Here is a 24,398-nt window from a genome sequence, read left to right as displayed (position 1 = left end):
TCAGTACCTGTTTGGTTTTCGGTTTGAACTGGAAACAGATCACAAGTCACTCATTTCATTGTTTTCGGAAAACAAAGGTATAAATACCAGTGCATCGTCCCGCATCCAGAGGTGGGCATTGACATTATCTGCCTATGATTATGTCATTCGCCATAGACCTGGCACCGAGAATTGTGCCGATGCACTGAGCCGTCTGCCGTTGCCCACACCGGAGGTGGAGACACCACAACCTGCAGACCGACTGTTAGTTATGGATGCTTTTGAAAGTGAAGAAACCCCTGTCACAGCTCAACAAGTTAAGACCTGGACCAGCCAGGATCCAATATTATTGGTTGTGAAACAGTGTGTCCTTAGTGGTGATTGGTCTGCCATACCCAAGCAAATGGGCAATGAGACCAAACCGTACAACCGTCGTAAAGACAAACTATCCATTCAGTCAGATTGTTTACTGTGGGGTAATCGTGTTGTTATGCCTAAGAAAGGCAGAGAGAAATTTGTACATGATCTACATAGCACTCATCCCAGTATTGTCATGATGAAAGCCATTGCCAGGTCTCATGTATGGTGGCCTGGAATTGACTCTGATCTGGAATCATGTGTGCATCAGTGCAACACTTGCATGCAGCTAAGTAAAGCGGAATTGCAGCTGACGATCTAGACCATGGTCCAGGATCCACATCGACTTTGCAGGTCCCTTCCTGGGAAAGATGTTTTTAGTTGTGGTGGATGCATATTCTAACTGGATAGAGTGTATAATCATGTCATCCAGTACATCCACAACTACCACTGCGAGCCTTCATGTCATGTTTGCCACTCATGGTCTGCCCGACATCGTTGAAAGCGATAACGGACCTTGCTTCACTAGTCTGGAGTTTCAAGAGTTCATGAAACTCAATGGTATCAAACATGTGAGGTCAGCACCATTCAAACGCGCATCTAATGGTCAAGCAGAGCGTGCTGTCCAAACCATCAAGCAGAGTATGAAACGTGTAACTCAAGGTTCACTGCAGACTCGCTTGTCATGCATATTGCTTAGTTACAGGACAAGACCCCACATGCTTACCGGGGTCCCCCCTGATGAACTGTTGATGAAGAGAGGTCTTAAGACCAAGCTCTCTCTTGTCCACCCTGACTTGAACGATCATGTTGAATACAGACGTCAAAGTCAGCAGTGGTATCATGATCATGCTACTGTATCACGCGACATTTCTGGTAATGATCCTGTGTATGTTCTAAATTGTGGTCAGGGTCCCAAATGGATTGCCGGTACTGTTATGGCCAAGGAGGGTAACAGAACGTTTATCGTCAAGTGCAAGAATGGGCAGACATGCAGGAAACATGTTGATCAGATAAAGCTGTGGCACACGGATGAACCTGAACCGTCTGAGGAAGACACAATCAGTGACCAACCAACCTACCCTCATTCATCAGAGGACTCCACTGTCATCAATGAATCTGGACTTTCAATCCCTGAAATGGTCATTGCCACTCCCATCAGATCGGCTACCCAGCCCTCAGTCATAACAGACTCAGAACATTCGCCAAAGGTTGGAGTTGAACTGAGACAATCAACTCAGGAGCGGAAAGCCCCAGACCATCTCAATTTGTAAAAAAACTGTTACTAATATCTTAAAGGGGGATATTGTCATGTATGTATGCTTGGAGTTGCTAGCCACCAGGTGGCGCCACTGTCGGAGGTCATTGGGCTGTACGCACGTGTGTGCTGCCCAGGTATAAAAGGCAAGCCATCATGTAATGTAATCACTTTGGGCCCTAGTAAAGAAAACAAGGTTTGTACCTGTGTTAGTTTACAGTATTCAGTCAATCGAGTTATTACATACATAACTGTTTTCATCATTACTTATGTCTTTCTTAATTATCATTTAAAGCATATTATAATTATGGTCACTATTGCCTAGATGTTCCCATACTTTTACTCCTTTTATCTGCTCTGATTCATTCCCCATTACTAGATCCGATGGCGAATCCTCCCTTGTTGTGTTGTTACATATTGGGTTAGAAAGGAGTACACATTGTAGGAACTCTATTCCCTTATCCCCCTTTACCTACCTCTTCTATCCAGTTAATATTGGGGTAGTTGAAATCCGCCATGATTATTATTCTGTGTTTTTTCTCATTTCCCTAATTTATCTGCGTATTTCTTCCTCCACCTCCCTTCCACTAGTAGGTGGTTTGTAGACTACACGTATTAGTGTGATTGATACTTTATTATCTTTTATGTCTATCCATATGGATTCTATTTCTGTCCTGCTGATAGCTGCATCACTTGTTTTACTTGCATTATGTTATCCCTAATATGTACAGCTGTTTTGTTTATATTTAGGCTGGTTACATTTCTTGTAGATCAACAGGTTAGCAACATTACAACAATAACAAAGTGGAATGCAAGTTTGTAACAGTTAAGACATCTGAGGTAAGATTAAGCAAATCAACAATAACATTAAAGGTTCATATGCATTGGATAAGTATGCTGACCGTTTCATTAAAGACTGAGTCTAAGAGAACCTAAGGAGATTTATTTAGGCCTGATAAAGGCGCCCATTATGAGGACATGGGGAGTAAGTCATACAGTTTGCACTAGGGAAGGCCTCAGGTTTCATTTTTACAGCAGGAACAAGAGTCAGACCTGTGGGAGGCCAAAATCAGAAGAATGAGCAAACAATAATATTGAAGGGGGTGGAGCATTCAGGTTAGTGCTGGGGGTAGGGTCCTTCCTCCATATAATGTGATGAGAGGAGGTGGTAGGGTGGGGACAAATACAGAAACCTATGGAACACCCAAGCCTAGTCCCAGACCAACCCAAGAGTCAACTGTGAACATCATGGCTGGCACAACCCATCCTCTCCTTATCCATGATCATTCAAAGAGGGCAACCCCACACAAATAAATTGAGATGGACAAAAGGAGGCTATCATTCTCTTAGAGCCCCTTTCCAGAGCCCCTTTCCATGCTGAGTGGGATATCAATACCAGCTGTTTTCAGAAAGTTGGAAGCCAACAAAGGACAGAAAATTGACTAAATGAACTATTCCAGAGTCCAATCTTCACAGGAAGATTCAAGACAGAGTGCATCGAGTTGGGTGTGAATGAAATATCTTTAATAACTGTATCTCCTTCAGTATCGTGACCTAATATGGTTGGATTGATGGACAAATATAGAAGATACATGATTGGGAGCTCCATATCTTATCCAACACTGATCTGTAAACTCTTGTGCAACAATGCAAGTACAATGGTTGTGGTAATCTGATGAGGAATTTTCAGTGGTCACTCTCACAACTGGTTGTCAGTTGAAAATCTAGGAACTGTATACCAAATAAAATGACACTCTGCAGTAGAAACTCTACAGTTAAGATTGTCCAATCAACATCTCTTGTGAAATCAACCTATCTTCCTTAACTGAACCAACGAGAAAGGACATAAGAACATAAGAAGTAGGAGTAGACCATACGGCCCCTTGAGCCTGCTCCGCCATTTAAAATGATCATGGCTGATCCGATCATGGACTCAGGTCCACTTCCCTCCCTGCTCCCCATAACCCTTTATTCCCTTATCGGTTAAGAAACTGTCTATCTCTGTCTTAAATTTATTCAATGACCCAGATTCCACAGCTTTCTGAGGCAGCAAATTCCACAGATTTGCAACCCTCTGAGAGAAGAAATTCCTCCTCATCTCAGTTTTGAATGGGCGGCCCCTTCTTCAAAGATCATGCCTTCTAGTTCTAGTCTCCCCTATCAGTGGCAACATCCTCTCTGCATCCACCTTGTCCAGCCCCCTCATAATCTTATACGTTTTGATAAGATCACCTCTCATTCTTCTTAATTCCAATGAGTAGAGGCCCAACCTACTCAACCTTTCCTCATAAGTCAACCCCCTCAATTCCAGAATCAACCTTGTGAACCTTCTCTGAACTGCCTCCAAAGCAAGTATATCCTTTCGTATATATGGAAACCAAAACTGTACGCAGTATTCCAGGTGTGGCCTCACCAATACCCTGTATAACTGTAGCATCCTTCCCTGCTTTTATACTCCATCCCCTTTAGAACAGTCTAGAAACCTGGTAGCCAGCTTGTGTCAAAAGGAAATGGCAGATCTAGAGGTATCTTAAGAAAGCTTATTGCAGGGTGTTTCTGTTTCCATATTGGTCATCCTACAATTTTCTACACATTCATATTAATGAGCGGGCAGAAACAGAAACCACCCATCCATCATCTTTTCAGAAATATTGCTTTGTAGGGAAGTAAATTTTGGACACACTCACCTTCCAGCAAGTAACAACAACTTCCATTTATATGACACCTTTAACATAGAAAAACTTTCCAAGGCACTTCAAAGAGGCATATTTTCTTTTAATAATGGACCCTTATCCCAAGAAGGAGATACTAGGAGGGATGAAAAAAGCTTGGTCAAAAAGATGGGTTCTTAGGAAGGTCTTAAAGGAGGCGAGGGAGAGGGGTTTAGGGAGTGAATTCCAGAGTGTGGGGCCAGAGTATCACAGTATATAGGAATATCTAATAGGATTACCCCTCCATGGATGCTGAGTTGTACTGATTTACAAGTAAGACTGAAAATCAAGGAAGAAATAGGATATGCCTGTTTCATTCTGTTGTGTAAAGAGAACACTGGGATTGACAGCTAAATGGCACAAGTGCCTTAGAATCTGTGAGCATCCTGATCCACAACACAAAAGCAATGCCAAAACCTAGCTCTGTTAAGGCCTTTATTAAAAAGGGCTTTTCGGCCCCATCAAACATTACCATCACATCCAAGAACCGGAGGGCTGTGCAGAATCCCTACATGCCAAAGAAAGATATATGAACGTCCTCACATTGTTCCATTCTCTTACAAACAACCTCACCTGGTCAGGGAATAAAATGTTCTCAGCATCTTTTACAAGAAAGCTGTGTGGATTTTATAAATATGAGTTGTTGAGTTGAGGCTTCAATAACCAGAGGTCCATCACTGACTTCAATACTCAAAGATCCATTTCTGGCTTTAGTTCACATAGGTCTAGCTTCAGTCCCAACAGGTCCATCTCTGGCTTCAATACCCACAGCCCATCCCTAGCGTCAGTCCCCACAGGTCCATCTCTGGCTTCAGTCCCCACAGGTTCATCTCTGGCTTTGGTTCACATAGATCAGTCTCTGGCTTCAGTCCGCACAATTTCATCTCTGGCTTCAGTCCCCACAGGTCCATCCCTGGGTTCAATACCCACAGTCTATCTCTGGCTTCAGTACCTACAGTCCATACCTGGCTTCAGTACCCACAGTCTATCTCTGGCTTCAGTACCCACAGTCCATACCTGGCTTCAGTACCCACAGTCTATCTCTGGCTTCAGTACCCACAGTCTATCTCTGGCTTCAGTACCTACAGTCCATACCTGGCTTCAGTACCCACAGTCTATCTCTGGCTTCAGTACCCACAGTCTATCTCTGGCTTCAGTACCTACAGTCCATACCTGGCTTCAGTACCCACAGTCTATCTCTGGCTTCAGTACCCACAGTCTATCTCTGGCTTCAGTACCTACAGTCCATACCTGGCTTCAGTACCCACAGTCTATCTCTGGCTTCAGTACCCACAGTCTATCTCTGGCTTCAGTACCCACAGTCTATCTCTGGCTTCAGTACCCACAGGTCCATCCCTTGCTTCAGTACCCACAGTCCATCCCTGGCTTCAATACCCACAGCCCATCCCTAGCGTCAGTCCCCACAGGTCCATCTCTGGCTTTGGTTCACATAGATCAGTCTCTGGCTTCAGTCCGCACAATTTCATCTCTGGCTTCAGTCCCAACAGGTCTATCCCTCGGTTCAATACCCACAGATCCATTCCTGGCTTCAGTACCCACAGGTCCATCCTTGGACTCAATACCCACAGGTCCATCCGTAGGTTCAGTACCCACAGGTCCATCCCTGGCTATAGTAACCACAGATCCCTCCTAAATCTCAATACGAATACAAAAGTGAATCTTTATGTTGACAGAAACAAATCTTTTTAGTTTGCCTTGTTCAATATATGGAGCAGCAAATGCATTCATTTTTTTGTTAAAGAGGACCAGAATAATCCTGCTTTTGCACATGTCTGCAGAGGGTAAGAGGCAGTAGCTTACTCAGTCTTTCTCTTTGTGATTGGATGCCAATGAATTGAGGATAATCTAGGGGGGTTAAATCCAGGAAAGAAAACAGGTGCAATGTTATATAGAGGAAAAATTACAGCATGACAGTGATGCTGATTACCAGCTAAGTGTTGATTTAGCATAAAGAACTGCTGTTTGTAATGCTCAATAATTCATCTTGACAACTTGAAACTGTTATGTTTTGAAATGCTATATGCATCTCAATTGTAGACTGCACTATGTATAGATGGAGGGTTTACTCAATGACTCACTGCACACTACAGCAGATAAGTAATCCACCTAAAATAAATTGAGCGTGTCTAACTTTTCTTTTGTTTATTAAAAATGTAATTGACTTTAAGAGTAGAATTTTCAAAATTAGTTCCAGTCAACTGGTATGAGAGTCTATTACTTAATTTTCAGCTCATTCCATAGGTACTTTGGAAACACATAACCTGCAATTATCTAGTTAGATCTTTACTTCCGATAACTCAAGGGGGTTTGCTGTAGACCACAAGTTTTCAAATTGGGGTTTCCAGACCCTATCGAGCCTGCAAGATGATCTCGGGACATCCGCAAAGTAAAAGTTTTCTGCCTGTCCGTCTATCAGCTGATGTGTTTTTTGATATAGCAAAATGTTCTTTCTATTGATGCACACTCATAAAAATGTTGTCTGCAGCGATGGCACCATTTTGGGTGTGTCTATATTTGCAGGGGTCCCTGGCAATGTTTCAGTATTTGTGGGTGGGGGGGGTGGGGGGGCAGTCCTGGGAGTGTATTTGTAGAGGGTGGTCCTGGGAATGTGCCAGTATTTGTAGGGGGTAGCCCTGGGAATGTGCCAGTATCTGTAGGGGGGTGATCATCGGAGTGTGCCAGTACTTGTAGAGGGTGGTCCTGGGAGTGTGCCAGTATTTGTAGAGGGTGGTCCTGGGAGTGTGCCAGTACTTGTAGAGGGTGGTCCTGGGAGTGTGCCAGTATTTGTAGAGGGTGGTCCTGGGAGTGTGCCAGTACTTGTAGAGGGTGGTCCTGGGAGTGTGCCAGTATTTGTAGAGGGTGGTCCTGGGAGTGTGCCAGTACTTGTAGAGGGTGGTCCTGGGAGTGTGCCAGTATTTGTAGAGGGTGGTCCTGGGAGTGTGCCAGTACTTGTAGAGGGTGGTCCTGGGAGTGTGCCAGTACTTGTAGAGGGTGGTCCTGGGAGTGTGCCAGTACTTGTAGAGGGTGGTCCTGGGAGTGTGCCAGTACTTGTAGAGGGTGGTCCTGGGAGTGTGCCAGTATTTGTAGGGCATGGGTCCTGGGAGTGCGTCAGTATGTACAGGGATTTCCTTGGAGTGTGTCATTTTTTGTAGGAAATCCCTGGGAGTGCGTCGGTATTTGTAAGGAGTTCCTGGGAGTGCGTCAGTATAATTTTGGATGGTGGTTGGGGGGGTGGGGTGGGGGCGGGTGGGGGGTGATTCTTGAAAGTGTGTCAGTATTTGTGGTGAGGGACCTGGGAGTGCATCTGTATTTGTGGGGAAGGAGGATCTTGGAAATTCCTGGGAGAGCATCAGTATTTGTAGGGAATTCCTGGGAGAGCATCAGTATTTGTAGGGAGTTGCTGGGTGGGCATCAGTATTTGTAGAGGGGGTCGTGGGAGTGCATATGTATTTGCGAGGAGTTTTCAATAGGTTGTAAAGATTTCCAGGGAATCCCTCTACTAAAACATTTTAAATCCTCTGCAATAGATCACCAAGTCAAAACAAAAAGGAAGGTCTTATTATTAGAGGACTTTGACCAAACTAGTACACATAGAGAATAAAAACAGAAATTGCTGGAAACACTTAGCAAGTCAAGCAGCAGCTGTGGAGAGAGAAAGAGAGTTAACGTTTCAGTTTGATGCCTGACCTGCTGAAAGTTTCAAGCATTTTCTGTTTAATACTTGAAATTTCAAGCATCCAGAGCATTTTGCTTTTGTTATGGTACGAATCAGGAATACCAAAGCAGTCTAACATGACTCAAATGTAATACATGACTGCTTTCAGAATCAATGCATTAAGATATCATGAGAAATAAATCAATCTCCATCTGGTACCTGTTTGAATTAAATTTGAATTTATGCTCATTAACCTAATTGGAGCTGAAATTCCTCAGGGTTCTGCAGGTAATTGGAAATTGGCACTACCTGCCTAGTCATTGCCATCTCCGGAACTTTCCAATTTTCCTTGTAAGAGGCAGAAACTTCAGCAAATGAAGGGGGTGGGTAGGGGGAGAAACATAGAAACATAGAAAATAGGTGCAGGAGTAGGCCATTCGGCCCTTCGAGCCTGCACCACCATTCACTAAGATCATGGCTGATCATTCACCTCAGTACCACTTTCCTGCTCTCTCTCCATACCCCTTGATCCCTTGGGCTGTAAGGGCCATATCTAACTCCCTCTTGAATATATCTAACAAACTGGCATCAACAACTCACTGTGGTAGAGAATTCCACAGGTTCACAACGCTCTGAGTGAAGAAGTTTCTCTTCATCTCGGTCCTAAATGGTTTACCCCTTTCCTTAGACTGTAACCCCTGGTTCTGGACTTCCAAAACATCGGGAACATTCTTCCTGCATCTAACCTGTCCAGTCCCGTCAGAATTTTATATGTTTCGATGAGATCCCTCTCATTCTTCTAAACTCCAGTGAATACAGGCCCAGTCGATCCAGTCTCTCCTCATATGTCAGTCCTGCCATCCCGGGAATCAGTCTGGGTAGGAGAGCTTGGGGGGGAGGGGGGGTGGGGGGCAGGGTAGGAGAGCTTAGGGGGGTAGGAAAGCTTGGAGGGGGTGTAGGAGAGATTGGGGGAGTAGGAGGGCTTGCGGGGGGTGGGGTGTAGGAGAGCTTGGGGGGTTAGGAGAGCTTGTGGGGGGGGTGGGGAGCTTGGGTGGGGGGGAGAAGAGCTTGTGGGTTGGAGAGCTTGGGGGGGAGGAGAGCTTGGGAGTGGGGGAGGAGAGAGCTGCGGGAGGTGGGGGAGAGCTTGGGGGAGAGAGATCTGGGGGGGGAAAGAGAGATCTGTGGGGGAAGAGAGAGCTGGAGGGTAGGAGAGCTTGGGGAGGTAGGAGAGCTTGGGGGGTAGGAGAGCTTGGTGGGGGTATAGGAGAGCTTGGGGGGTAGGAGAGCTTGGGCGGGGTAGGAGAACTTGGGGGGTGGGTAGGAGAGCTTGGAGGGGTAGGAGAGCTTGGCGGGGGGGGGGGTAGGAGAGCTTGGGAGGTGGGTAGGAGAGCTTGGGGGGGGGGTAAGAGAGCTTGGGGGGGGTAAATAAGCTTGGGGAGTGTAGAAGAGCTTGGGTGTGTAGGGGCTCAATGGCCTGGCATATCAGTGGAGGATGGTGCACCCAGAAAGATGAAGTAGTCTGGATCTTTGAAGAAACTTGCAGATTTTTGTCTTCAATTTCAAGATCAGCCCCCTCGCTCAGGAGGTTGAAGAGAACATGGTTGAGATTAGGGGGTGGGAGAGTCTGAGGCAAACTTCTCCCCCCCCCGCCCCCACTGCCCCCTCCGATGGCAGATGGACGCTAGAGGTTTCTGTCACGTGGGGCAAGTGGGGGAGGGTTGCATGCTATGTACCCGTACTGGCACTGGTGCCCGCCTTCCCCATACTAATTAGGTGCCCTCCCATTGACCTACTAAACTCCAGCACAGTCAGTGCTGGAGTGACTGCTGGGAGACTGAATGAGGAATGTTAATCTATCATATTTTTAATAAACAAAAAAAGTAAAAAGATTTGCATTTATATAGTGCCTTTCACATCCTCAGGATGTTCCAAACTGCTTTACAGCCAATGAAGTACTTTTGAAGTTAGTCTCTGTTGGAATGTAGGAAGTGCTGCAGCCAATTTGCACACAGCAAACCCCAACAAACAGCAATGTGAAAATGACCAGATATCTGTTTTTATTAATGTGGATTGAGGGATAAATATTGGCCAGAACACCAGGGAGAACTCTCCTGCTCTTCTTTGAAATAGTGCAATGGGATCTTTTACATCCACCTGAGAGGGCAGGTTATCTATGTTCAATTTATTTCAAGAGGGTGACTGATTTATTATGTGTACGCTGGGGTTGAAAGTAGAGCAATACCCTGAGCAACAACGACCATGTGATGTGGGACAAACCAACATCACAAAGCGAAAGTACTCCGGTATAGAAGTTCAAAGCGGCCCATTTCAAAGGAACAAGCTTAAAGAAATCAACTGAGGTGTAGTACTCAAGAAGGCGTTAGTTGACAATGAATCACGTAGAGTCCCCACCGCTTATAGTGGCCGCATTGTCGTTAATGCAATTTGCCCGCTACACGTGGTGGACGGTCAAACCATGATAGGTTATATGTGGCCCGCCCATCAGAGTTGATTGAGAGCATAATCAATGCTTCAATGCTGGGGATGTGGGCCTGAGAGAGAACACTGACATCGGTACGTCTATCCTGCCAATGGATTTGCAGAATTTTGTGGAGGCAACATTGGTGGTACTTCTCCAGTGCTTTGAGGTGCCTACTATATATTGTCCATGTCTCTGAATTATAAAGGAGGGCGGGATAGTACAAGGCTCCCGAAACAAGCACTCTACTCCGAGCTCTGTCACGGCAAACGAGCCCTAGGAGGACAGAGAAAATGCTTAAAGGACACCCTCAAAGTCTTCCTGAAAAAACATAACATCCGCACCGACTCTTGGGAATCCCTGGCCCATGACAGCTCAAACTGGAGAAGAAGCATTCAGGAAGGTGTCAAACATTTTGAGTCTTTTTGTCGAGAGCACATGATAGTCAAGTACAAACAACGGAAGGAGCATACAACAAACCAAGCACCCCACCCACCCGTCCCTTCAACCACCACCTGCCCCACTGTGACAGAGTCTGTAGCTCCCGCATTGGACTCATCAGCCACCTTAGAACTCATGTTAGTGTGGAAGCAAGTCATCCACAACTCCGAGGGACTGCCTAAGAAGAAGATAGGTTGTAGCAATAAGATAGCATATCAGGGCCAAACATAACCAACAGCACATCTGCACCAAGAACCTCATCTGGCCATCAGGATATGTTTCTGCATGTACTTGAAACATTTCGTATGTAGATTTTTTTTTAAATTAGGACAATGCAGAACATTTAAAGTCTCCACTTTCCAACTGCCTCTCGTAATTGTCAGCAGTTGCATCCAAATCAGTAGCAATAGGCTGTCCCTCGAACGAGGATGACTTGCTTCCACATGAATTCGCAGATATTTCAATGAAGGATCCGATGTTCCAGTCCTGAACTCCAGGGTGGAAGATGCCTGTGCATGGATTTTTTTAACGTGTGATGACCCGTTGCACATCAGCCACCACACGGGCTTGACAGAGCTAGGCCTTTATCCAGTGGCAAGGGTTAACCAGGACGACTGGAGACTTGCTCTGCTGCATGGACCTTGTGCGCACACATATCGCAGTGAGGGCTGGCCCGTGTTGCCCCTGCGCCCTCGGCTCTTCTGTGCCCCATATCCTCATTCGCCGCATCTCCGCCACGATCTCTCATCGCTCCTCCACCACAAACATTCGCCGCAACTCCGCCACGATCTCTCATCGCTCCTCCACCACAAACATTCGCCGCATCTCCGCCACGATCTCTCATTGCTCCTCCACCACAAACATTCGCCGCACCTCCGCCACGATCCCTCACCTCTCTGCAGCGGTGAGGGATTGTGGCGGGGGTGCGGCGAATGAGGGTATGGGGCCCAGAAGAGCCGAGGGCGCAGGGGCAACAAGGGCCTGCCCTCACCACACCTCCGCCATGATCTCCTGCCGCACCTCCGCACCAAACATTCACCAAAGCTCCGTCACAATCACCCATCAAATCTCAGCCATGATCCCTCATCGCTCCTCCGCCCCGATCCCTCATCGCTCCTCCGCCCCGATCACTCATCGCAAGTCCGCCACGATTTTACCGCTCCTCTGCTTTATCAGGCCCAACCGATACTCCTGCCCACGCTCCAAATGGCGACCTTGGTCCTGATGTCGTCACCCAGTCGCCCACATTGAAGCCGTCGCACACTTGGAGCGGCTCGCGCTGGAAGCTGCAGTGGCATGCTCCAGCTCTTTATACTCCTGACCTGCGGTGGTGTTCTCTCGCAGGTCGGGGTGGTCCACGACACCAATGCTAAGAATCTAAACACTAAGGTAATCATACTTTAATGAAGTGCAAACAGCTGATTAAAGTTGCTTGAAGGCACAACTTTGTCTGAAAGCAGCAAAGCAAATCGGTAAATACAGGGATTGATGAGGTGCAAAGTACTCATTGAGTTGTTCAAAATAGTTGGCGCGCTCAATATCTTATAAACGCCGCCTTTGTAGTTGACTCCTATGGTCAAGCGCTATTTGCTGCTGCCTGTGATAAGCATGGATGATGTAAGGTGTAGGCATTGTACACTACTGAGCATGCAGCCAATATCAAGGGCTGGTAAATGCAAACTAAATGAGCATGATCTAAAGTAGTAAGACAATGCAAAGTAAATAAGTAAGAAAAACAAACTCTGCCAAGCTTGGAGGAAGATATGTGAGGGAAACCACTGGGAAGAATACAGAAACTTCCCAAAAAAGTTGTGGTTGGAGGGGTAAAGAGAGAATTAGAAATGAGCATTGCTGTACAAGTCAAATGCAACAGTGGTTAATTGTTCAAGCATAGTCAAAGGAGAATTCAAATCCCTTAAGGACATTATCAGATTTGAAACTAAGATGAATTGTTAACATACTGAATTATAATGGCCTGGAAGTATTCATTACAGAAGATTCTAGAAGTGTGATAGTTCTACAGCTGAACCTGATAACTTTAGCACCACTTGCAAGGAAGCGCTAGATGGACAAAAAGGAGCATCAAATATCCATCAATGGATCAAATATAACAGATATGCTGAGTGCAATTAAGGCCCAAGTGTGTGAAGTGCTGACAATTGTCTTGAGGGAGTCATTGAATACACAGAAGATCCCACTGAATTGTAAACAAGTCAACATGGTACTTATTTTCAAAAACAATAAGAAACAAACCTAGATAACTAACAATTCATTAGTCTTACATCAGTAAACATGTTCCCACAAAGATAAAGGATAGAACTGCCAAATTTAGAGCCCCTGGATGACAAGGTGCATACAGGGTAAGATAAAAAGCTTATATCAGATATCGAGAGCTCAATACTGCAGAAAGCCTAGAGGAGTGTAGAAAGTATAGGGATGAAATTAAGAAGGAAATTAGGAAAGCAAAGAGAGGGCATGAAAAAATACTGGCAAGTAGAATCAAAGAAAACCCAAGGATGTATTATAATTACATAAAGAGCAAGAGGATAACTAAGGAAAGAGTAGGGCCTATTAGGGACCAAAATGGTGATGTGTGTGTGTGGAGGATGTAGGGTAAGGTACTTAATGAATATTTTGCAGCTATCTTCACAAAAGAGGGGGACGATGCCGCTGTTGAAGAGGAAGAGAGTGAAATATTGGATGGGATAAACATAGTAAGAGAGGAAGTATTAAGGGATTTAACATCTTTGAAAGTAGATAAATCGCCAGGACCAGATGAAATATGTAGAGGCTCTGACCATCATTTTCCAATCCTCCCTGGCTACAGGAGTGGTGACAAAGGATTGGAGAACTGTTAACGTTGTACCAGTGTTTAAGAAGAAAGAAAGACTTGGATTTATATAGTCCCTTTCATGGCGACCGGATGTCTCAAAGCACTTTACAGCCAATGAAGTACTTTTAGAGTGTAGTCACTGTTGTAATGTAGGAAATGCGGCAGCCAATTTGCACACAAGCAAGCTCCCACAAACAACAATGTGATGATGACCAGATAATCTGTTTTTTTGTTATTGGCCAGGACACCGGGGATAACTCCCCTGCTCTTCTTTGAAATAGTGCCATGGGATCTTTTATGTCCACTTGAGAAAGCAGATGGGGCCTCGGTTTAACATCTCATCCAAAAGATGGCACCTCTGACAGTGCAGTGCTCCTTCAGCACAGCACTGGAGTGTCAGACTAGATTTTTTGTGCTTAAGTCCCTGGAGTAGGAGGAAGGGAGGAAGAGATAAACCGAGTAATTACAGGCCAGTTAGTTTAACCTCAGTGGTGGGCAAATTATTGGAATCAAATCTGAGGGACGGTATAACCCTTCATTTAGAAAGATACAGATTAATCAAGGAGAGACAGCATGGATTTGTTAACGGAAGGTCGTGTCTGACTAACTTGATTGAATTCTTTGAGGAGGTAACAAGGAGGGTCGATGAGGGCAGTGCATTTGATGTAGTCTACATGGATTTTAGTAAGGCTTTTGACAAGGTCTCACATGGCAGGCTGATCAAAAAAGTAAAAGCCCATGGGATCCAAGGGAGAGTGGTAAATTGGATCCAAAATTGGTTCAGTGGCAGGAAGCAAGGGGTAATGGTTGATGGATGTTTTTGTGACAGGAAGGCTGTTTCCAGTGGGGTTCCACAAGGCTCAGTACTCAGTCCCTTACTTTTTGTGTATATATTAATGATTTAGACTTAAATGTAGGGGGCATGATAAAGACATTTGCAGATGATACAAAAATTGGCCAGGTGGTTGACAGTGAGGAGGAAATCTTTAGACTGCAGGAAGATATCGATGAACTGGTCAGTTGGGCAGAAAAGTGAAAAATGGAATTCAATCCGCAAAAGTGTGAAGTAATGTATTTGGGGTGGGGCAACATGGTACAGGAAAACACAATAAATGGGAGGGTACGGTTGAGTCTGCAATAACTCAGTAGGCTTAGTACAGTGAATTCAATCAGGTGCGACCTGACTACTTTATTAGCTCTCGAAGTGAGGATTAAACATTGAGGCTTTCTTTATATACGAGGGCTGCACGTGTGTATCTGTGGCCCCATGACCTCCGACAGTCACTCCCCCTGGTGGCAGATAAACCCAGGCATACATACATTACATCATTCCCCCTCCCCCCCAAGATCTTGGTATCAGTCCTATTTACAAATTGAGACGGTCCGAGACTTTCCGCTCCCTAGTTGATTGTCTCAGTTCAATTTTAGATCTGGGTGAGCTCTTCGAGGCGTTCATGACTTGAGGCTGGGTAGCCGATCTAATGGGAGTGGTAGTGTCCATGTTGGAGATTGAAGGTCCAGATTCATTGACAACAGCAGGGTCTTCTGATGGCTGAATATGAATTGGTTGGTTATTGATGGTGTCTTCTTCAAGTTATTCCAGTTCGTCTGTGTGCCGCAATTTCATCAGTGTGCCTCCTGCATGTTTGCCCGTTAGTGAGTCTGACAATAAGCACCCTGTTACCTTCCTTGGCCGTAACAGTGCCAGTGACCCACTTGGGGCCTTGACCATAATTTGCTTAAACAAAGGGGACTACAGTGGGATGAGGGCAGAGTTGGCTAAAGTAGACTGGAAACACAGACTAAACAGTGGCACAATTGAGGAACAGTGGAGGACTTTTAAGGAGCTCTTTCATAGTGCTCAACAAAAATATATTCCAGTGAAAAAGAAGGGCGGTAAGAGAAGGGATAACCAGCCGTGGATAACCAAGGAAATAAAGGAGAGTATCAAATTAAAAACCAATGCGTATAAGGTGGCCAAGGTTAGTGGGAAAATAGAAGATTGGGAAAATTTTAAACGACAGCAAAGAATGACTAAGAAAGCAATAAAGAAAGGAAAGATAGATTACGAAAGTAAACTTGCGCAAAACATAAAAACAGATACTAAAAGCTTTCATAGATATATAAAATGGAAAAGAGTGACTAAAGTAAATGTTGGTCCCTTAGAAGATGAGAAGGGGGATTTAATAATGGGAAATGTGGAAATGGCTGAGACCTTAAATAATTATTTTGCTTCGGTCTTCACAGTGGAAGACACAGAAACCATGCCAGAAATTGCTGGTCACAGGAATGTGGGAAGGGAGGACCTTGAGACAATCACTATCACTAAGGGGGTAGTGCTGGACAGGCTAATGGGACTCAAAGTAGACAAGTCCCCTGGTCCTGATGAAATGCATCCCAGGGTATTAAAAGAGATGGCGGAAGTTATAGCAGATGCATTCGTTATAATCTACCAAAGTTCTCTGGATTCTGGGGAGGTACCAGCGGATTGGAAAGCAGCTAATATAACGCCTCTGTTTAAAAAAGGAGGCAGGCAACTATAGGCCGGTTAGTTTAACATCTGTAGTGGGGAAAATGCTTGAAATTATCATTAAGGAAGAAATAGCGGGACATCTAGATAGGAATAGTGCAATCAAGCAGACGCAACATGGATTCATGAAGGGGAAATCATGTTTAACTAATTTACTGGAACTCTTTGAGGATATAACAAGCATGGTGGATAGAGGTGTACCGATGGATGTGGTGTATTTAGATTTTCAAAAGGCATTCGATAAGGTGCCACACAAAAGGTTACCGCAGAAGATAAAGGTATGCGGAGTCAGTGGAAATGTATTAGCATGGATAGAGAATTGGCTGGCTAACAGAAAGCAGAGAGTCGGGATAAATGGGTCCTTTTCGGGTTGGAAATCGGTGGTTAGTGGTGTGCCACAGGGATTGGTGCTGGGACCACAACTGTTTACAATATACATAGATGACCTGGAAGAGGGGACAGAGTGTAGTGTAACAAAATTTGCAGATGACACAAAGATTAGTGGGAAAGCGGGTTGTGTAGAGCACACAGAGAGGCTGCAAAGAGATTTAGATAGGTTAAGCAAATGGGCTAAGCTTTGGCAGATGGAATACAATGTCGGAAAGTGTGAGGTCATCCACCTTGGGGGAAAAAAACAGTAAAAGGGAATATTATTTGAATGGGGAGAAATTACAACATGCTGCGGTGCAGAGGGACCTGGGGGTCCTTGTGCATGAATCCCAAAAAGTTAGTTTGCAGGTGGAGCAACTAATCAGGAAGGCGAATGGAATGTTGGCCTTCATTGCGAGAGGGATGGAGTACAAAAGCAGGGAGGTCCTGCTGCAACTGTACAGGGTATTGGTGAGGCCGCACCTGGAGTACTGCGTGCAGTTTTGGTCACCTTACTTAAGGAAGGATATACTAGCTTTGGAGGGGGTACAGAGACGATTCACTCGGCTGATTCCGGAGATGAGGGGGTTACCTTATGATGATAGATTGAGTAGACTGGGAATTTACTCGTTGGAGTTCAGAAGGATGAGGGGTGATCTTATAGAAACATTTAAAATCATGAAAGGGATAGACAAGATAGAGGCAGAGAGGTTGTTTCCACTGGTTGGGGAGACTAGAACTAGGGGGCACAGCCTCAAAATACGGGGGAGCCAATTTAAAACCGAGTTGAGAAGGAATTTCTTCTCCCAGAGGGTTGTGAATCTGTGGAATTCTCTGCCCAAGGAAGCAGTTGAGGCTAGCTCATTGAATGTATTCAAGCCACAGATAGATAGATTTTTAACCAATAAGGGAATTAAGGGTTACGGGGAGCGGGCGGGTAAGTGGAGCTGAGTCCACGGCCAGATCAGCCATGATCTTGTTGAATGGCGGAGCAGGCTCGAGGGGCTAGATGGCCTACTCCTGTTCCTAATTCTTATGTTCTTATGTTAACACATACATATGATCATTACTAGAGATGTCGCGTGACACGGCAGTGCGATCATGATACCATTGCTGATGTTGACGTCTGTTTTCGACGTGATCATTAAGATCAGGGTGGACAAGTGAGAGCCTGGTCTTGAGACCTCTCCATCAACAATTCAGCAGGGGGAACCCCAGTAAGCGTGTGGGGTCTCGTCCTGTAACTAAGCAGTATGCGTGACAAGCGAATCTGCAAAGAACCGTGAGTTACGCATTTCAGGCTCTGCTTGATGGTTTGAATGGCCCGCTCCGCTTGACCATTGGACACGGGTTTGAATGGTGCTGACCTTACGTGCTTGATACCATTGAGTCTCATAAACTCTTGAAACGCCAAACTCGTGAAGCACGATCTGTTGTCTCTCACAACGATGTCGGGCAGACCATGAGTGGAAACATGGCCGAAGGCTCTCAATAGTGGCTGTGTATGTGCTGGATGACATGATTACACATTCTATCCATTTGGAATACACATCCACTACCATCAAAAACATTTTGCCCAGGAAAGGACCCGCATAGTAGATGTGGATCCTTGACCATGGTTTGGATGGCCACGACCACAGACTTGGTGGAGATTCCACTGGTGCAGTGCTTAACTGCATGCAAGTGTTGCACTGATGCACACATGACTCCAAATCAGAGTCAATGCCAGGCCACCAAACGTGAGACCCGGCAATGGCCTTCATCATCACAATACCGGGATGGGTACTGTGTAAATCCCGTACAAATCTCTCCCTGCCTTTATTGGGCATAACAACACGATTACCCCATAGCAAACAATCAGATTGAATCGATAGTTCGTCTTTGCGACGGTTGTAAGGTTTGGTCTCATCATATACTTCTCTGGGAATGGCCGACCAATTACCACTAAGGACACAATGTTCTACAACCGATAAGATCAGATCCTGGCTGATCCAGGTCCTAACTTGTTGAGCAGTGACAAGCAACCCTTCACTCTCAAAGACATCCATGACCAACAGTAGGTCTGCGGGCTGCAGCGTTTCCACCTCCGGCGTGGGCAACAGTAAACGGCTCAATGTATCGGCACAATTCTTGGTGCCAGGTCTATGGCAAATGACATAATCATAGGCAGATAATGGCAGCGCCCACCTCTGGATGCGGGACGACACGTTGGTATTGATACCTCTATGCTCTGAAAACAAAAATATGAGCGGCTTGTGATTGGTTTCAAGCTCGAAACGAAGCCCAAACAGCTCCTGGTGCATCTTTTTAACCCCATATATGCAGACTAAAGCTTCTTTCTCTACCATGCCATAGGCTCTTTCCGCTTTCGACATGCTTCTCGACGCGTACGCAACGGGTTGTAGTTTGCCCGACTCATTGGATTGTTGGAGCACGCAACCAACCTTATGTCATGAAGCGTCACAGGCCAATACTAAACGCTTGCATGGGTCATAATGTACCAGAAATTTGTTGGAACAAAGCAGATATCTAGCCTTCACGAAGGCCCTGTCTTGAGATACACCCCAAAGCCAGTTGTCACCTTTTCTGAGCAGCATGTGCAGTGGCTCTAATAATGTGCTCAATTTAGGTAAGAAATTACCGAATTAGTTGAGAAGACCAAGGAACGAACGTAGCTCTGTCACATCCTGGGGTCTGGGTGCATTTTTGATGGCCTATGTTTTCGAGTCCGTAGGCCTGATGCCGTCTGCAGCAATCTTCCTTCCCAGGAATTCGACTTCCAGTGTCATAAAGACGCACTTTGAACATTTCAGCCTGAGCCCCACTTTGTCCAGATGATGTAAATCCTCTTTCAGGTTGTGCAGGTGTTTGGCCGTGTCACGACCTGTGACCAGAATATCATCTTGGAACACCACGGTCCTGGGGACGGACTTCAGTAAACTCTCCATGTTTCTCTGAGTATGGCTTCAGCCGAGCGAATTCCGAAAGGACACCTGTTGTAAATGAACAGCCCTTTATGCGTATTGATGCACATAAGTTTCTTCGACGATTCAACAAACTCTTGTGTCATATAGGCCGACGTCAGATCCAATTTGGTGAATGACTTTCCCCCGGCTAGCGTTGCAAACAGGTCATCAGCCTTTGGTAATGGGTACTGATCCTGTTTCGAAATTCGGTTGATCGTAACCTTGTAGTCTCCACAAATCCTGACAGTGCCATCACTCTTCAGCACAGGAACAATGGGACTAGCCCATTCGCTAAATTCGACCGGTGAAATGACCCCTTCATGTTGGAGTCTGTCTAGTTCGATTTCGACCTTCTCCCTCATCATGTACGGGACTGCCTGGGCTTTGTGATGGATGGGTCTTGCATCCGAATCCAGGTGGATCTGCACCTTGGCTCCCGTGAAGTTGCCGATGCCCGGTTCAAACAGCGAGGGAAATTTGCTCAGCACTTGAGCACATGAAGCGTCCTCCACCGATGACAAAGCTTTAATATCGTTCCAGTTCCACTTTATTTTTTCGAGTGAACTCCTGCTGAACAGCGTTGGACCATTGCCTGGAACGATCCACAGCGATAGATAATGACCCGTCCCATCGTACGACACCTTGACTGCTGAACTGCCAATCACTGGTATGAGCTCTTTGGTGTAGGTATGCAATTTTGCAATTACTGGACTCGGCTTCGGTTTCACGGCCTTGGTGTCCGACAGCTTTTCGAAAGTCCTCTGGCTCATAATTGACTGACTTGCACCCGTGTCTAATTCCATAGATACCGGTATGCCAATTTTAGTTCAACCATTATCAGTTGGCTCTTTGTCAGGAACGAATGTACACCAAACACTTCCTCCTCAGGTATCTTGTGTTGCATTGCCGGATCCGCTCTGGATCGGTCATCATCATCCACGTGGTATGTTGCAGCACGCTTGCTAAGCTGCGGACACATCCGCTGAAGGTGCCCCATTTTCGCACAGCCTCTACAAATATACTATCTGAAATGGCACTGATGAGGCTGATAATTTCCCCCACAACGCCAACAGTGAAATCGGATTCGTGCCCAATGGCGGACTTCGAGCAGCTACAGGTTTCGCAAACACAGTCGGGTAGGCCCTGCCAGGTGCAGCTCTGCCAACCGACGACACAATCTGGTGCACAGTACTTGTCGTTGAGTTCCAACTCTGCGAGGATATCTGTTTTGTATTGTCGACCGTGGTCAGGCAAGCCTGGGCGGTCGTGATAGCCCTGCCCAGATCCAGCATCTCCGCAGCCAGCAGCTTCCGCAGGATCACCTCGTGGTTTATGCCTATTACAAAGACGTCGCGCAGCATGTATTCCAACGCGGTTCCAAACTTACACGGCCCAGCGAGACGTCTCAGGTCGGCAACAAATTCCGCCACGTCCTGGCCCTCAGAACGAACATGCTTGTAAAAGCGATATCACGAGATATCTTCTTTAGGTTTGAAATGGTCCTGAATCAGAGCACACAATTCTTCATAGTTCTTTTCCGTTGGACATGCAGGTGAGAGCAAATTCTTTGAGGCCGTAGATTTTTGGACCACAGACCGTGAGGAAACCCGCCCTGCACCTAACTGCGTCAGCGTCTTCATCCATCTTGTTGGTCACAAAGTACTGGTTGAGGTGATCTGTAAAATCCTCCCAGTCTTCTCCCTCCACGAATCGCTCCAGGATTCCAATGGTGCTCATTTTTTTTTGTGTGTGTGAAAGTTTGTATTGTGCCTCATTACCAAATGTTGCATTAGCAATAACGTAATTGGCTTAGTACCGTGAATTCAATCAGATGTAACCTGACTCTACTTTATTAGCTCTCAAAGTGAGGATTAAACATGGAGGCTTTCTTTATAAATGAGGGCTGCACATGTGTGTCTGTGGCCCAATGACCTCGGACAGTCGCTCCCCCTGGTGGCAGGTAAACCCAGGCAAACATACATTACAGATACTGAGAGATGTGGAGGAACAGAGGGACCTTGGAGTGTATGTCCATAGATCATTAAAGGTAGCATGACAGGTCGATAAGGTAGTTAAAATGGCATGTGAATGCTTTCCTTTATTGGCCGAGGCATAGAATATAAGAGCAGGGAAGTTATGCTAGGACTGTATCCAACACTAGTTAGGCCACAGCTTGAGTACTGCATGCAATTCTGGTCACCACATTACAGGAAGGCTGTGATTGAACTAGAGAGCGTGCAGAGAAAATTTACCAGGATGTTGCCAGGACTGGAAAATTTTAGCTATGAGGAAAGATTGGATAGGCTGGGGAAGTTTTCCTTGGAACAGAGGAGGGTGAGAGGAGATTTAGTTGAGGTGTATAAAATTATGAGGGGCCTAGATAGAATGGATAGGAAGAACCTGTTTCCCTTAGCAGAGGGGTCAATAACCAGATTTAAAGTAGTTTGTAGAAGGATTAGAGGGGAGATGAGGAAAAGAAATTTCACCCAGAGGGTAGTGGTGGTCTAGAACTCACTGCCGGAAAGGGTGGTAGAAGCAGAAACCCTCATCACATTTAAAAAGTACTTGGATGTGCACTTAAAGAGTTCTACAGACCTAGTGCTGGAAGATGGGATTAGGTTGGGTAGCTCTTTTTCGACCAACATGGACACGATGGATTGAATGGCCTCCTCCTGTGTCGTAATTTTCTATTATTCTATGAGTACAGCAAAGCAACAACAACAACAACCTGTATTTATATTGCGCCTTTAATGTCGTGAAACAACCCAAGGCGCTTCACAGGAGTATTATGAGATAAAAAATTTGACACTGAGCCGCATAAGGAGAAATTAGTGCAGGTGACCAAAAGCTTGGTCAAAGAGGTATGTTTTAAGGAGCATCTTGAAGGAGGAGAGGTGGAGAGGTTTAAGCAGGGAGTTCCAGAGCTTGGGTCGTAGGCAACAGAAGGCACAGCCACCAATGGTTGAGCGATTATAATCAGGGATGCTCAAGAGGGCAGAATTAAAAGAGCACAGACATCTCGGAGGGTTGTAGGGCTGGAGGAGATTACAGAGATAGGGAGGGGTGAGGCCATGGAGGGATTTGAAAATAAGGATGAGAATTTTGAAGTCGAGGTGATACTTAACCGGGAGCCAATGTAGGTCTGTGAGCACAGGGGTGATGGGTGAGCGGGACTTGGTGCGAGTTAGGACACGGGCAGCCGAGTTTTGGATCACCTCTAGTTTACGTAGGGTAGAATGTGGGAGGCCAGCCAGCGGTGCGTCGGAATAATCAAGTCTAGAAGTAACAAAGGCATGGATGAGGGCTTCAGCAGCGGATGAGCTGAGGCAAGGGTGGAGACGGGCGATGTTACGAAGGTGGAAATAGATAGTTTTAGTTATGTTATGGATATGTGATCGAAAGCTCATTTCAGGGTCAAATATGACACCAAGATTGCGAACAGTCTGGTTCAGCCTCAGACAAAAGTTGGGGAGAGTCAGTGGCTAGGGAACGGAGTTTGTGGCGGGGACCAAAAACAATGGCTTCAGTCTTCCCAATATTCAATTGGAGAAAATTTCTGCTCATCCAGAACTAGATGTCGGACAAGCAGTCTGACAACTTAGAGACCGAGGAGCTGTCGAGGGAAGTGGTGGTGAGATCGAGCTGGGTATCCTCAGCGTACATGTGGAAGCTGACGCCAAGGGACAACAGGTAAACGAGAAATAGGAGGGGGCCAAGGATAGATCCTTCGGGGACACCAGAGGTAACAACAGGGAGATCTGCTGTGACCAACTTTTTTGAACTTGACACTCCAAGTAGTTATTAGAAAGTTATATAATGTAGAAACACAATGCAAAGTTAGTCAAGTCCACAGATGATAGGAAACTAAGGATGGAAGGGCTGTCAAATCTGATAAAGTGACTTAGAAACTACACAAAATTCCCAATTGTGAAGAACTAGGACAGATGAAATTCAATATACATGAGGGCATGGTGTTTCACTCTCAAAGAAAAATTAGAGGAGATACTTAACAAGTGGGGTTGGATTCACGGGGAGAGACTGAAAAAGATCTTCAAATGGTAGTAGACTTAACACTTACCATGTTAAGTCATTAAGGAGCAGCAATTAACAAAACACCGAGCTATATTGTCAAAACATAGAAGCTGTCATGTTGAAAAGGTATTGTTGTGCTCAGCTGAGAACTGTCTTCATTTTTGGTCATTGAGCACAATGAAACACTGAAGCCCTAAAAGTGGTGCAGAGGATAAGCCACGAAATTGTTCCATAGTGTTAGAAGACTGAGTTATGAGGATAGGCTGCAGAAGCTCCAACTCTTCAGCTTCAACATTAGAGAGGCTATTATAGAGGCAAATAAGGTACTAAACAGGTTCATCTGGAGCACTATTTCAAGTTGAACTATTACTGCAGGACAAGGTACAAACTTACAATCAAGACTAATGTCAGAAAGCGTTTTGTCACACAAAGAGTGAACAATACCTGGGATGATATTTTGGGTAAAGCATTGGAAGCAAAGTTTTGGGCAAAAACAGTAGAATTGTTTGAGGAAGTTCGATGCCATGATGGAGCACTGTATATTTTGATGGAATGGGCTGAATGGCTTCTTTCATCTATACTTATCTGTTCATCCACAGTAATATTCTTTAAATTGGGAATTTTCTAGGATGAAAAAAAACTGTTTTTTGAGTTTGTTCTAAATCTATGCCAAATATTCTAGCTCATCCCAGATATTCTCCATGTGACAAATAGCAGATTCAATATTCTCTTTTGCTAGATAGACTGATTGCCTCCTTTTTTATGTA

General features: G+C 45.4%; 1 protein-coding gene across 4 annotated transcripts in view; it reads left to right on the top strand.

Annotated features, from left to right (window-relative positions):
- LOC139268858 (transmembrane protein 233) overlaps positions 1 to 24,398 on the top strand; it is a 90,968-nt gene that overhangs the window by 31,681 nt on the left and 34,889 nt on the right. For 2 of the 4 annotated variants that reach the window (XM_070887639.1, XM_070887640.1), the window contains exon 3: positions 2,365 to 2,434. The exons of the other annotated variants lie outside the window; for them this stretch is intronic. In XM_070887639.1, the coding sequence (XP_070743740.1) occupies positions 2,365 to 2,394 (30 nt within the window). In that variant the 3' untranslated portion in view covers positions 2,395 to 2,434. The remainder of the gene's footprint in view (positions 1 to 2,364; positions 2,435 to 24,398) is intronic. 4 annotated transcript variants of the gene reach the window in all.

This window comes from Pristiophorus japonicus, chromosome 8, assembly GCF_044704955.1.
Source record: "Pristiophorus japonicus isolate sPriJap1 chromosome 8, sPriJap1.hap1, whole genome shotgun sequence".
NCBI lineage: Eukaryota > Metazoa > Chordata > Chondrichthyes > Pristiophoridae > Pristiophorus > Pristiophorus japonicus.
The sequence above is the reverse complement of the archived record's forward strand: the minus strand, read 5'-3'. Positions and strand labels throughout refer to the sequence as shown.